Consider the following 14,845-nt stretch of genomic DNA (forward strand, 5'->3'; position numbering starts at 1 on the left):
TTCATCTCCCAAGAAACACATCCAATGACAAGCTGATGCAACTGGGAATCAGCAACACGTTTGAAGAACTAAAAGAATGCCAGCTCAAGGCACAAGCGCGAAGGCTCAGTAACACAACAACAGGAAGGGCGCTCCTGACAAAGTTGGGTTGGGAAATAGAAAAACCGCAAAGTAGTAGGGCAATAATACCGGACCTGCTAAGGAAGAAACTACGCATACAACCTGTCCCCCCCAATATGGACCCCAATCTCCATACCAGCAGGCGACAGGCTAGGGCAGAATTCTACGAAAGAACGATGGGGCAGAGAGACAACACAGTCTACACAGATGCTTCCCTCTATCCAAAAGAACACAGGAAACACGCAGTAGCGGTAGTAGCTAATAACCAAAGCAAACTAATCACGAGTCTCACGGCAGCGGTATCAGACATAACCGAAGCAGAGGAAATAGCTGTCGCACTGGCAGCAGAGGAAGGATACAGGATAGGAAAATCCCTCAACATCCTAACAGACTCACAAGAGGCGTGCCGAAACTATATCAGGGGTAGAATAAGCAGCACGGCACTCAAGATCCTTAGTAGAGCACCGCTCTATGAAGGACAACCTACACACAACATAATCTGGATACCAAGCCACGCAGGGATTCAGGGCAATGAAGGGGCGGACAGCTTAGCTCGAGGCTTCACCATCCGAGAGGGCACCTCAGTCCCCCCGGGAGAGCCTCAGATTACTTGCGGGGTTAGTTATTCAGGGCTGCTAAACCTATATAGGGGGCGAAGATTCCAATACCCCCCACCACACAAAGCGTTGACGAAGGAGGAAGCCGCAGGATGGCGTAGACTGCAGACGGGTTCCTTTCCAAATCTTTACATACTAAGCAGGATGTTCCCCACCCAATATTGCGCCGTATGCCCGTGGTGCGGAGCAAGGCCAACACTATATCACATCACATGGGAATGCGAGAGAAACAAGACATTCCACAAACATACAACATAAAGTGCGGAGCAATGGGAGAGCCGGCTCACCAGCTGCGAGCTAGGGGTCCAAAGGGCCCTCATAGCACACGCAAGCGAGGTGGCCCGACTCAGTGGTGCCCTGGACTAGGGGCCCACCCAAGGCTGAAGAGGACCCAAAGTTTTCAAGAATGAAAACTTCGTCCTCAACTCGCTAATATCTTAAAGAACCAATAAAGTTTTCCATTCCATTCCATTGCAGCGCGGAGAAAGCTGAAGAAACTACGTGAAGGTGTATCATTTCCAAAGATCTACTTTAATGATAACTTGACAAAAGTTAACCATGATCTCTTTTGGAAAGCCAGAACGAAGGCAAAGGATGAGGGTTGTCGGTTTTGTTGGACGAAAAAAAAAATGAAACAGCGTCTCTTGTTCGAATCCGCAAACAAGCAGACCTGGAAGACATTGCTTAGCCAACATGTCTTTATTTTTTCAGCGAACCACCCGACTTCAGTTCGCTTAAAACAGAATTTCCGTGCAGTTATGATACAGATTTTACCGTTGTGAGCGTTAATATTTGAAGTCTGTATAAATACTGCGACGAATTTAAATTTCTGGCTGAGTCGGCAGCCGGCTTTGTAGACGTTTTTGTGATAACCGAAATCAATGTTTCCCAGGCTTGCCTTGATTCGTTTACCTTGCAAGGCTTCTCCGCACATTTTGTCACACGAAGCGGGTGTCGTGGCGGAGGTATTGCTCTTTTTAAATGACAACTGTGGAGTTTTTGCTGTTGATCCATCTTTTGTACATGCCGAATTTATGATGGTACAAGTTTGTAAGAGGTCATTTTCTGTCCATATCTTTTTGATTTATCTACCACCCTCGTGCAGCCTTCCACGGTTTCTTGTTGAGCTTGATGAAACTCTGCGGCATTGGAGCTCAATAGACCAATTCTGTTTGTTTGGAGACTTGAATACCAATATTTTATGCCCTGAAAAAGTGATTGTGATTATTTATCTACGTTGTCCGCTTATGGTCTGAAATGTACAATTGGAGCTCCTACTAGAGCGGAATTAGTTAATAATAGCCTAGGGCAATCTTGTTTAAATCATATAGCGGGCAGAACTCCCAGCTATTCATTTAGGTCATGCACTATTCTACAAAGGTTGGCGGACCACTACTTTGTAGCATGCCCTCTTGAATTACCCGACGCGTCTGGAACGCCGTCGGTCGAAACTGCATCTGGGAAGCGCAAATGCTTTGTCCCTATTGTTAATCAACCCAAGCTTGATAAGCTTATCGATTTGTTTGACTGGGCATTCTTAACCAAAGAAGATTCGTCGGCAAAATGTATGAAAGGTTCTGTACGCAACTGAAAATTTTCGAATTACGTTGCACACGGCTAATAGCTAAGCCGATAAGAAAGGGTCACTGCTGGATGAACACAGAAATTCTTGCTTCCGTTTCGTATTGAGACACCTTGTGGGAACGCTGCAGAAGAAATCCCGGAAACCAAGCACGGCGCTTAGAATACAAGTCGGCATGAAACAGAGTTGTTGCTCTTCTGCGTGGCCCCAAACGCTGTTACTTTTTTTTATAAATTCCAGCAATCTTCAAATAATGTAAGCAAAACTTGGCCTTTGGTCAATCATCTCAGAGGAGTGAGTTCGAGTAAATGGTCAGTTTTCGATGCTTTTCAGCAACCTCCCACAGCAGTGGCTGATGCTTTCAACAGGCACTTTGTTAGAGCGTCCCAAATAGATATCTCTCCATCCGGAAACACTCGGTCGTTAGGGCAATAAGTATCTGCGTCAGCTTTTCTTCCGAGAATGTCGAGGGGTGATCTGGAAGAAATCGCTTTCAGTTCCCGTCCTAACAAGCCAACTGGATACGATGTAATATATTTACACAACATCAGAAGGAATTTCAATGCGCTGTCAGATATTATCTTCCATATACTGAATGGTTTTTCGGAAGGTGAAGAAATTCCGGAATGCCTGAAAAGGGCAGTTATTTTACCACTACACAAGTCAGAGAAGAAAGATAGTATTGAAAATTATCGGCCAATTTCTACATTGCCGGTTATTGCTCAGGTCTTAGAAAAATTTCGTTTCCACACGATGTCTTCTTCCTTAACAGATTTTCCATCCTGACTGATCGACAGCTTGGCTTTGTTTCAGGGCGTGGTACTGTGGCACTGCTTGAGGAATATTCAGATGAACTGTTCTCGGTATTCGATCAGAATCTTTTCACGTGGGCGCTGTTCTTAGATATAGCGAATGCGTTTGAAACCCTGAATCATCAAATCTTGTTAAGTAAACTGTAGTTTGGGGGATTTCGTGGGCCTTTTTACAGCATTCTCAAAAATTACTTGAGCAACAGATTTCAAGTGGTCGCTGCCGATGATAAGGGCGTTCTTAGTTCTAAGCTGTCGTTGAAAGCTGGAGTTCCTCAGGGGTCCATTTTATCGCCATTGTTGTTTAATATATTTGTTAATGACATTGCTTTGGCAATTTCCAAATTTCCCATGCTCCAGTATGCGGACGACACAGTGTTACTGGCAAAACATCTTTCTTACAAAATGTCCACTGAAATGTTGCAAAATGACGTGCACAAGGCAATGCTTTGGTTCACTAACAATGGAATTGTTAATGCCCAAAAACACAACTTGACTGTTTTCGCTTTCCACTCAAGACTACTGTAATTAACACGCCTTTCTACTTACATGAGTCAGACTGTGTTTCTTGTAAATATCCGCCTATCCCATACGTGGACTGTGTGAAATATGTCGGAATCTATTTCGATAGTAACTTATCGTTGCAACATCACTTATCACTTATTTGTTCTAAACTGAGGTCAGTAGCTTGGCTGTTGTTTATTATCAAAAGTTTTGCACCCTTGTCTGTAAAAAAAGATTATTGTATATGCACTGGGTTACAGTGTGTTGCGATACGGCATTACAGTCCTCGGCTTCTGTTCGGATCATTGGAGATGCAGGGTAGACAGGATTATAAAAAAATATTTTTAAAAATGTTGCCTACAATTCCCCAGCAATAACAGCTGCAAGTATCTTCCGTGAACTTGGTGTAGCAAATTTTTATTCATTGCTTATAGAAACGGTTGTCGTCAAACATTTTTGGAATTCCGCATTCAAACAAGAAAAGTGCCGCCACAAGAGAACTTAGAAAACACGTCCGTTATGTAGTTACTCATTAAGCCACAAGGTACAGTGGCGCCAGACGCTCTGCATATGTACCGGACATATTTAACAAATTACGAGATGAAATTTTTAGTGCGACATCGAAAAGCACGCTGAAAGAGACATTAAAGCAGCGATGGTGAAATTAACCTCCAGAACATTTTTTGCATCATAATATTTACCTCAACTTCCTTCGTTTTAAGTAAACAAATGTTATCTTGTTCTTCTCCATTTTTTTGTCATTCATTTTATATATTCCACATGTCTCATCAATTTATGTATCTTTTTTACCTTTTCGCCATGTGTATCATATTCATAGGCACGGTCCTACAAGCCAACTGAGGCTTAGACCGGCCTGTTTATGTTGTTTTGTATTTCTAATAATAATAATAATAATAATAATAATAATAATAATAATAATAATAATAATAATAATAATTATTATTATTATTATTATTATTATTATTATTATTATTATTGTTGTTGTTGTTGTTGTTGTTGTTGTTGTTGTTGTTGTTGTTGTTGTTGTTGTTGTTGTTGTTGTTGTTGTTGTTGTTGTTGTTGTTGTTGTTGTTGTTGTTGTTGTTGTTGTAAGCTAGAACTTCCTTCGTGGGTGCCAGTCGGACCGCGAAAGAAGTAACGGTATTTTTGCCTGTAGGGCTCGATAAATCGAAAAGCCACTTTGCTAAGGTCATGTCTCCCGAGATCCAACAGTGTTGTAGAAAAGTTGATTGTTGGGCTAGTTGGTTTTCCATAATTGAAGTAGTAATCCTTAGCGCGGTAGAAATCACAGAGACAAGAAAGGGGGACAAAGACAAGCGCTGCTCTTTGTAGCACTTGTCGTTGTCCACCCCTCTTGTCTCTGTGATTTTTATCGCGCGAAGTTACTACTACAACAGTGTCAACTTTAGAGGGAGGTTAGAAAAGGACTCTCCTGCTTAAATGGCACTTCAACGCTATCACAGCGACCACAAGGGTGACGTGCTCTACGGAAACATGCCTTGATTTTTTCATAACAAGCAGCATAAAGGCAGGTGTCTTTTCATGCAGCGTTAGTGACCACATGCCAATCTTTTCTAATTTTTGAACGCGGCAATAAAAAAACTTATTTATGCCCAGATACCACTTAGCTGATCACATCTATTCGGCTTGAGCATTTTTGGGCAGAACTAAGTCCCATCAACTGGGACGATTTCTACCAAATGAGGGATCCTGACGAGGCGTTTAATATCTTTCTTGGAAAGTTTTGCCCCTCCTGCCAAAGAAATTTTCCTTGCTGCATATGAAATAAGCGGTCAGATAAAACTCGCAAGCCATGGATAACAAATAAACTGTGTACTCACATTCAACTGAAAAATAAGTTGTATGACAAATTTATTTAATCCCGGGACATAGTTGACTTTGAAACGGTTAAAAAGTTCCGTAGCAAGCTAAATTTTCACCGACGCAAAGAGAAAACATCTTTTAATGAGAATTATTTTCAATCTTGTGAAAATGACAGCAACAAGACGTGGAACAAAGTGACCTCGCTACTCAACCGCTCACCGAAAGATCGTACGATGGATTGCAACGTACGTTACAGAAAATAAATACGAGGTGAGTGTCTGGCGGTAGTGTTCAATGAACATTTGACTCAAATCGACAACCCACCAGTGAACATGAACGCCTGTCAACGCCTGCAAGGTATCCGGACACCATTTTTTGAGCCCTGTGACAGTGTCTGAAGAAGTCACCAATTTTCAAGAATTTAGGAATAGTACCACACGTGACATTAATAATTTACATATCGGACCTGTGAAGTATTCTATTCATATTGTAGCTCCGATGTTAATGTATATTTACAATCTGTATTTCTTTTGGTGTGTTCCCGTGTAAAATGCAGATTGCCAAAGTACTTGCAATATATAAAGAAAGAGAGAAGACACATATGTGTAAATATAGACCATTTCGATTCCAATATCACCTATGTTTTCGAAAGGATTGGAGAAAATTATTGCCTGTTGTGTAACAGTATTTACTGAAAGGAAGAGATTGATTTGTAGTTTCCAGTATGCTTTTCGAAAACATTTCTCCATGGAAATTGCCCTCCGTGAACAAAACGAATTCATTCTGAGCAATCTGGAAGAGCGTTTTTTAACCTTAGAAGTATCTATACATTACAGTAAGGCATTTGACAGTATAAATTACGCTTTATTGCTGCAAAAATTAACTTATTACGGTATACTGGGCATAGCGCTAGACTTGATCACATCGTACTTGAAACACAGAAAGCAGCTGGGGTAATTTGACGCTGTATCACATACTAGGCCAGTCATGGTTGGCGTTCCAGAAGGAAGCACCCCTTCTCTTTAATTTCTACGTAAATGACTTAGTTAATGTTGAGCCTAACATAAAATATGTTATCTATGCTGACGACACCACTTTGCTATTTAAATCAAACGATGCACATAGCCTCCATAACGACCGCCAACTTTGTTCTAAGGAAAGTACAAACGGTTTGTTGAAAATGACCTTAAAGTTGATGCAAAGAAAACTAAATCAGTGTAGTTTCAAGGTAAAAATAAGAAAATTTCACCGGAAACAGGTTTACTTATAAGAAGTTCAAAAATTGAAGTTGTTAAAACAATAAAAACACTAGGTGTCTCGTTCGATGAGCATATGACGTGGAACACCCATTACGACTTCGTCGCTGGAAAACTACCTAAGTTGTAGGCGCAGTGTATTGCCTTAAATACCTTCCACGCAAAATACTATTTTACAATGCTTCATTTTTAACTCACTTAAATTACTGCTCTCTTCTAGTATGGGGCACGGCAACAAAAACTAATATACAATGTATATACATTGTCTCCATATCTTGCGGAAAAAATAATACGCTTGATCTGTAATAAGCCGTACGATGCTCTTACTCAGCCACTGTTCACTACACTTAATTTACTTAGAATTCAAAATCTCTTTCAGCACCGTTTGGCACTGACGTATCCCAAGGAGCTCAAGCACGCGGTGAACGGTATTCGAAATATAGCTCGCCTACATAAACATGGTGCAGCCTGTAACACGCGGACACCTGAGCAATGGACCATTCCGCATTCAAGAACGAATTATGGCCAACAAATGCTTAGACATACACTTCCGACTTTACTCAACAGCCTCGCCTTGCGAAAAATAGATCTTCTGTCCTTATGGAGTCAAACGAAGTTTTGTTATTCTTTATTAAGGCGACAGCCTTAGACGGCTCATTGGACGAAAAATCCGATGTCCGGCGTTACGCCGTCCGGCGTTAGAGCACCAATATTCATGGCAACAAAATTCATGGGGAGTCGAACCCACTTGGAGATATGGGCGAACCGGCCATATCTGCAAGTTGTATGCGAATTGACATCGTGAAGGTCGAGAGTGGAACCCAGTACCTTTGGTTTTATTTAAGGCGAAGTGAATTTAGGCACAGTTAACTAAAGTAAAGTTAATTAAGGCACTCGAACCCACGACCTTTGGTGGAAACCGAACCCACTTGGAGATATGGGCGAACCGGCCATATCTCCAAGTTGTATTCTAATTGACATCGTGAAGGTCGAGAGTCGAACCTGCTACCATTGGTGTTAATTAAGGCGAAGTGAATTAAGGCACAGTTAATTAAAGTGAATTAAGGCACTCGAACCCACGACCGTTGGTTGGAGGCGAACCTTCGAGCTTGGGTGGGAGTCGAATCTGCGACCCTTGGTGTTAATTAGGGCGAAGTTAATTAAGGCACAGTTATTTACGGTATATTTAATTAAGGTACTCCAACCCACGAACTTTGGTGGGAGAAAACAATACAGAAAGCAACGCATTCGAATGAAAATTTCAGGCTATGTAGTGATGTCTCGTGAGCGCGCGGGCTTTCGCCTTCATCCTATTTGGCGTATATATGCTAAGTGACTGTCAACTTTTACGTTTGTGCATATGCTATGCTGTATATGACATTTTTAGTTTGCGCTGTACTGAATATATCGCTATGTTAGGTTTCTCTTCTTTTTCTCGGTTTTTGTATCATAACAATGCTTTAGCTAATCTGTAATACTTATGTATAAATTAATATTTCCTTGTGCACACAGACTACTTGATTTTGCAATTATTAAAATGCGTTAGTTCCCGTTTGTGTACACGCATTCTTTTTTTTTTGTAAATTGACACCTACCCACCTGTGCGTTCACGTGTAAGCGTCCGCTGCCTTCTGCTGCTCTTAATGAGTTTTGGGGCTGGCAAAGTTGCCTGCGCGCAACTTTTTACCAGGAACCGCACCATAGAATTCTTTTCATGGGAAATAAAGTCATTCATTCAAATATAGCGTCGGTGCACGAATTGTAATCCATGCATATGGCTCCCGTACGGCTTCCTAATCCAGCATAAGTATTCTTGTAGCGCCGCTGGGACAATCTGAATGACACGTTTCCGCCGGTTCTTTGAAAAGAAAAAGGACATCAACTTAATATGTGGAACGACATTTTCATTGAATACGTAGTTCTAAAGTGGATGTTGTAAAGTACTCTGCGAAAATTTATTTTTAGAAATCTATAAGGTGGGGGGGGGACAAATAAGGTTTCTGCGTGCGGTTATCCTCGGAAGTAGGGGTTAATTGTTCTAGTGCAATCATAGAACATCTACGAACGGCACGGCCAGGTATGTGAACTTTAGCAAATATTCTTCTTCGGCGAACAACATCTACCCAGACATTTATCCCAATCCCACGTGCCATATCTGCAAGACACAGCAAGCCACATTTCCACACATGCTGTGGGACTGTACACAACAATACCCCGACCCTTACCCCACGACCCTCTCGACGAGATCACACGCTGCCCTGCGTAGCTCCAACCTTGACGACCAACTCCGGGCGACCCAGCAAGCCTGCGAGGCGGCGAAGAGGCAACACCTCGACGTCCGCACGTGTGAGGCCTAGGCCCAGCCACTACCTCTTGCTGGCTTCAATACAGTTTATTCAGTCAGTCAACCGAAGGAAAACAAAGAAACAAACAAACATGTACAACACAGAGGTCAGTGGACTTAAAAGTTTGGCTTCGACTGTGTTCGCCAGATGACCGCAAGGTTTAATGCAGTGCATGGCTCGCAGTTATACCTCTTTCCCTAAATCTGTCGATGTGTTGGGTTGTTTCTGGACAGAGGTTCGCAACTGCCGGAAGTAGTGAAATATAAACTGACGGGAGCCCGATGTACAGTATGCTTCTGAATGCCACGCGCCGAAGCGCAGCAGCGGCTGACCCTTGACGATGCGTCGATTCTGGCGGTCCCCGAAGCACACAGCCACCGGTCTCTCAAGGCGAAGACCTGCGCGTTGCAGCCGTCGACCGCTGCGCGTCGCCAGCCGCCCCGCCGTCGTCCGCAGCGGGCCACCGCGACGCGAGGGCCTCCCCCCTCGCCCCAGCGTCTCCCGCGCCTCTCCCACTGGGGCGAGCGGGGGGAGCCCAACCTGTCCTCGGCGGAGTGCCGGGCAGAAGCAGCAGAAGCGCGTCGGGCCGGTCGGCGTGTGGCAGCGGCGGGAGCATCGAGAGGAGCCGAGCGTGCGTGAGGATATTGTTGGGGCGGTGGTGCGCGCGCGACACAAGCGGCGGTGCTCGTTGGTGTGCTGACGTGCCATGTGATCGGTGCTGGTGCTGCGATGGCACCGCGACCGGAGGACAGGCGCCGCTGCCTGCTGCTGGGCAACTGCCTGGTGGTGGTGTGTCGCCGGGTGGGCAGCGACGACGACCAGGATGAGGCGTCGGCCCAGGACAGGGCGGGCCCGCCCGGTTGGTCCCTGTTCCGCGGCTTCGTCCACGAAAATGCGCAATGCTTCTGGAACCAGTGCCTGGTGCAGAGCGTCGCCTGCCTGGAATATCGCGGCTACCTGATCCCTTCGACCATCTTCGTTTCCGGCAACGAGTACACACTCGAAGTGGTGCGCTCCGCCTGGTCCCGCCGGGTGCTGCGTCCGCCGGTCGGATACGAGATCCAGAAACTCGGTGAGTCGCCAGCGCTCCGCAGCTCGAAACGGAGTCGCAGAGGTTTTCTTTCTTTTCGCTTTGCTGCCGTCTTGAGCCATGAGTGTATCTCACACGAGAGCCTCAATCGCCGTTGCAACCTGTGTGGCCCCAACAGCTATCGAAGCTCTCCGCTCTTGTGTCTCTTTTTGTGCCCGCTGCACATCACTTGACAGCTTTGTGAGCCTCTAAGACACTGAGCCATTAGCGCCAAGGCTCTCGTTCTTGCTTCTTTCTATCCGCACAGAGCCGCTGCTTTCAAGCATGCGAGTGTCTCACCCAACGCTGATTGAGGCGCATGCATGATTGCAGAGTTCAACGGTCGTAGGCCGGTGCGTGCACATGTGCAGAGCGCTTGTTGAGGAACTTCGAGGTCGTCTGGAATTTGTGGCACCCTTTGCAATGACTGTATCTTGTCTGTGAGGATGTTGGTTCGACTCCATCTCCATCGTTTCTGTGTGTGTGTGTGTGTGTGTGTGTGTGTGTGTGTATTTTTCTTCTCTTGCTTTTTTTATTTAATTGGCTTCGTGATAAATTTTATGGTGCGCCGCAGCCGAGCCTGATTGAATTGAACCGCTAAACCACCCGAACTGAGTGAAATACTTTGATTTCGGCGATAATTGTTTGAACAGCCGTTCGGCAATCTCCCAAGTCAGAAAGGTGTATGCTGTACACGCCGTGTACTGGTCCCGTGGTTATTGCATTTTGTAACTCACACTGGCACGAAAATCGCGCTCTAGACAGTATCTCAGCGCTCTCTGTGTTATATACGGAAGAAATGAAATCTTGAAACTTTATTTTTTTTTATTTTATCATTAAGCGTTCATCTATGTTACCGAAAAATATAGATCTTGGTGACGAGTAGGGGATGTCGATTCATGTTAGTGACCGAGATAAAAAGCAATGGGTGCTTTCTTCAAGGCTTTTCAGTGAGTCAGTTATTTGGCATCATATCACGCAATGAGTTACGCTGCAGTACACCGCTGTAGTACCCCTCCAAAATCCATCTCTCTCCTTGCGTGATCGTTTTTAGTGAATCCTCCCTTCTGGCAAAACAATTACTGGTGATCGTGGTTTTGGCACGTGAATCTCCAGAGCTTAATTTCATTAATAATAACTGAAGCTATAATAAAGTTCATTAGTGGCCTTCAGCATTCTAAAGCGAACTTTTTGACTCGGCTTTGGCACGAATTCCGCTCTTAAACATTCTCGCTCTTGGCCATTTTGAGAACTACGCCTACAAAGCATATTTTTGCATGGTTTGGACAAATACTTGCCACAAGGTTTTCAGAAACAAGGAATACCTGCTTAAAAAGCTTTGTTTTAAGTACAGTGCGCTCTTTGCTCTTTTTTTTTCAACTTTGCCATTCTTTCGTATGCCCGTATACTAACAGGAGTATGAGCTTGGTGTCAGCCGGTACATCTGGACCACGTACGAGAACAGGCACGCGTCGCTCAACGGCTTTCATGTCAACCTTGGAACCGACGCGCTCGCTCAGAAGCACGCTGTGTCTGAGTCAAACGTATACAGCGATTTCCACGTACCGGTTTGATTCTTTGCTCCAGTGCGCCGCAGCAGCGGAAGGTGCGTAGAAGCGCACCTCGAGGAACTGGCTTTTATCGGCACTCTGTCTACGGGAGATCAAGCGCGCGATGTGTGAGGCCATGCACTCCCATTACTCATGTGCTGGGAACGACTGTATACGTTCTTATGATTAAATTCGACGGCCGCGCAAATATGTGCCTGTGAGCTAGTAACGTACGCAGTTTGTCAACTTGCAGAAACCCTATTTTTGTTGTTGGTCGTGCGTGACTTTTGACGAGCTGTGCTGCTGAGATAATAAAGTAAATTCCGCTGCCGCGGACATGACAGACCTTACTTTTCGGCTATTTAGTAATGCGCCTAGGTAGTGTGCCATTGCGTTTCAGACCTAAACGCGCCGCGCAATCAAAGTTGCAGCATTAGCGAAATGACGAAACATATTTGCGCGATAAGGGAATTACAAATCCCCAACTACATTGAAGCGGAAATTCTCTTCTTTTCCGTGCTGGATACCTTCAAATCTGAAACGTCACAAATGACAAAAGCCACAGCAGGCATGACTTTCCGGTCCGCGGTTAGCACTCGGAAGGCAATGTAAGGTATAAGTTTCTAACGTATAACTTGACATCTAAAGTGAATCCGTGCTTAATTGTGGCGACATTAATTGGTTGCGAAATTACCTGTGCAATTTCCGAAACTGAGAAGCTCCGCTATTACATGTCGCGTACAGTGAATAAGCCCCTTACGTACGATCTGCGAATGTAAGGTGTCAGAAGGAACTCCAGGTGGCTGTAGGTTCGGCAGACCAAGTTTGGGTTCCCCCCATTTGCTTGTGCCCGTCCGCCACCATGCACTCGCGAAGCGTGTATACACGAACAAAGTCACTTGTGCTGTGACTTTGTCATTTGCGACGTCTCGAATGCGAATGTGCGCCGAAAGAAGACACGCAGTTTTAGCTTCAATGTAGTCGGTGGAGTGCTATAATACCGTGGCGTCTGGGCACTTAAGACGAACATTCGACAGTCCCATCTTCAAAACAGTATTATGGCTAAGCCCGGCCAGTTGTCACCGTCGTTAAACCAGCTCAGTCTGCCTTCAATATTTGTTGTTTGAGCGTCTGTGTAGAGAGAACGACAGTGAAAAGGGACTAAAGACCGGGACGAGTCTCAAAACTGTTTTGAAGGTGAGACACTGACTATGTCTTTCTTTGTTGCTTTTATTTTTTCCGTACTATGAACTCGCCAGATAATATGCAACAAGTAGTCTGTCACAGCGAGATTGATACGGACGCGTGTTGCAGTATTCGGTAGGCTGGCTCTTCTTGCCGTAGTCTTTCCTTGTCATTGTGTGTCGAAGACAGGCCGTTGCTTTTGTACCCGCTTATATATTCCGTTCCCTACCGTTATGCGTTGCTGCGCGGAACCCATGGGCGTCGGCTGTGCTTGAGAAAGGAAAAGGGGGAGAGATGGAGAGAGGGCAGCGGTCACTTGCTGGCCACTATACACTGGCAAACTTGAGCTCGCAGGGGTACGATCGTTCCGCAGACTGGGTTTCCGTTATCCCTCCGTTCTCTCCCCACACACGAACAAACATTGCACCCTACGTTTCCGACTCCGCTACGCAACCCGTATTCATAGGAAATCCTAACACGGGCCGCAACAAGTCCGCAGTATATACATTGTTGAAGTGTAAGAATTCCAAATTGTCTCGGTAACTGTGGTAATAGAAATCCCTTCAGTCGGAATGAAAGAAAAAGCGCCGTCTTCTACCCTCCGTCACAAACAGCGCTCACGGCGCACTTATGGTCCGCGCTCCGCTGGAAAAGACGAGCGGCGTGACACGGTTCGTTGAACGCGAACCGCGCGCGCCTACATTCGCGGTGGGTCCAGCTCTCTTGACGCTGAGAGCTGCCAGCACACAGCCCGCCTTGGTGTGCGAGCCATGAATGGAAGCGGCAAGCTGATGTGCAAGACAAGCGTCAGCAGAATGCAGCGCGCGCAGAGATGGCGAAAGGTTTCCAAATGAGTCGTTCCGGAGAGTGCTGAACGTTTGCCGTGCTCGACGCCGATAACAATGCCTCTTCGGCCTTACGGGAGGAGGTGAGGCTGCGCAGAGAGTCTAAAGGTCTTTGTTTTCTTGTTTCTGGCCATGCCTAAGGAGCACGAGCCGTAATTTCTGGCCTTATTTTCGGAGTGCAGGGGCACTTGTAACAACCCCGTAGCCTCGCCTTTTCCCGCAATTAATTGTGCCCAGTGCACACGTGATAACAGGTGGTCCTACGGTGGCCACACCGTCGCGGAAGCTTGGTAACGTGAACGCGGTCGCGCGGCGCACTTACCACTGGGCTTCTTCGATTTTCCACTTCTGGCTACCCGCGGGCTGCCAGAGCCAGCCAGAGCGTCTTCGTTTTTCTCGGGTTGCTCCGCCCACCGCGCTACGCACTTCCGCCGAGCGTTCGTTTTGCTCGCGCTGGACGGTTCTGGCTACCCGCGGGCTGCCAGAACCTGCCAGGACGATTTTGGTCTGGCTGCTCTCTGGAAGTTCTCTGGCTAGCAGACGACTAAAAGAGGCGATGGGCGCTCACCGCCATCTTTACGGGGGCTTCACGGATTGCAACGCGGGTGCTTGAGGACTTAAATTTACCTCGCTCAGCCAACCGTCTACGGTCATCTTCGGATTTCCTTACTTCTAGCGTTTTTTAGGTACTAACGCACCGTTCCGCATCGCGAAGCGGTGTGATACGAGCCGTGGTGAACCGTTTGAAGCTTTTGTGTGCGTGTCCCCAGCTGATTGCTTCTTCGCGGCGGTGAACAGCGCGCCGCGCTCTCATGCGTGCATGTTATCTGCATCGTGTTCCACGCAAGTTGTAGACGCTCACTCACACATTGCGGTACATTTTGGGTTCGTATTTCTCTGGTGGCGTTCCTTTTCACATATATCGCGTATGTATATCTCCTTTCTCTGCAGTTAGCGAAGGCCTTGCAGCTAGCCCGTGTTTGCTCCGTCTCTCCGTCGTATGCTGTGGCAGCTCGAAACCGATATGTGTTCGAACTGCAGGCCGTTGATCTAAGAATACACTGATTGCACTCGGTACATTTAGACACACGTACATTGGCTTATTGCTCTCATGATTG

At 45.8% G+C, this 14,845-nt stretch overlaps 1 protein-coding gene across 1 annotated transcript in view; it reads left to right on the forward strand.

The window, feature by feature from the left end:
- The first annotated feature begins 9,612 nt into the window (after positions 1-9,612).
- Positions 9,613-14,845, forward strand: part of ko (Stork-head domain-containing protein knockout) — a 447,377-nt gene continuing 442,144 nt past the window's right edge. Inside the window, exon 1 of the mRNA XM_075691312.1 lies at positions 9,613-10,150. Coding sequence (XP_075547427.1) covers positions 9,808-10,150 — 343 coding nt within the window. The 5' untranslated portion in view covers positions 9,613-9,807. The remainder of the gene's footprint in view (positions 10,151-14,845) is intronic.

The sequence above is a fragment of the Dermacentor variabilis genome, chromosome 1 (genome assembly GCF_050947875.1).
Source record: "Dermacentor variabilis isolate Ectoservices chromosome 1, ASM5094787v1, whole genome shotgun sequence".
NCBI classification, from domain to species: Eukaryota; Metazoa; Arthropoda; class Arachnida; order Ixodida; family Ixodidae; genus Dermacentor; species Dermacentor variabilis.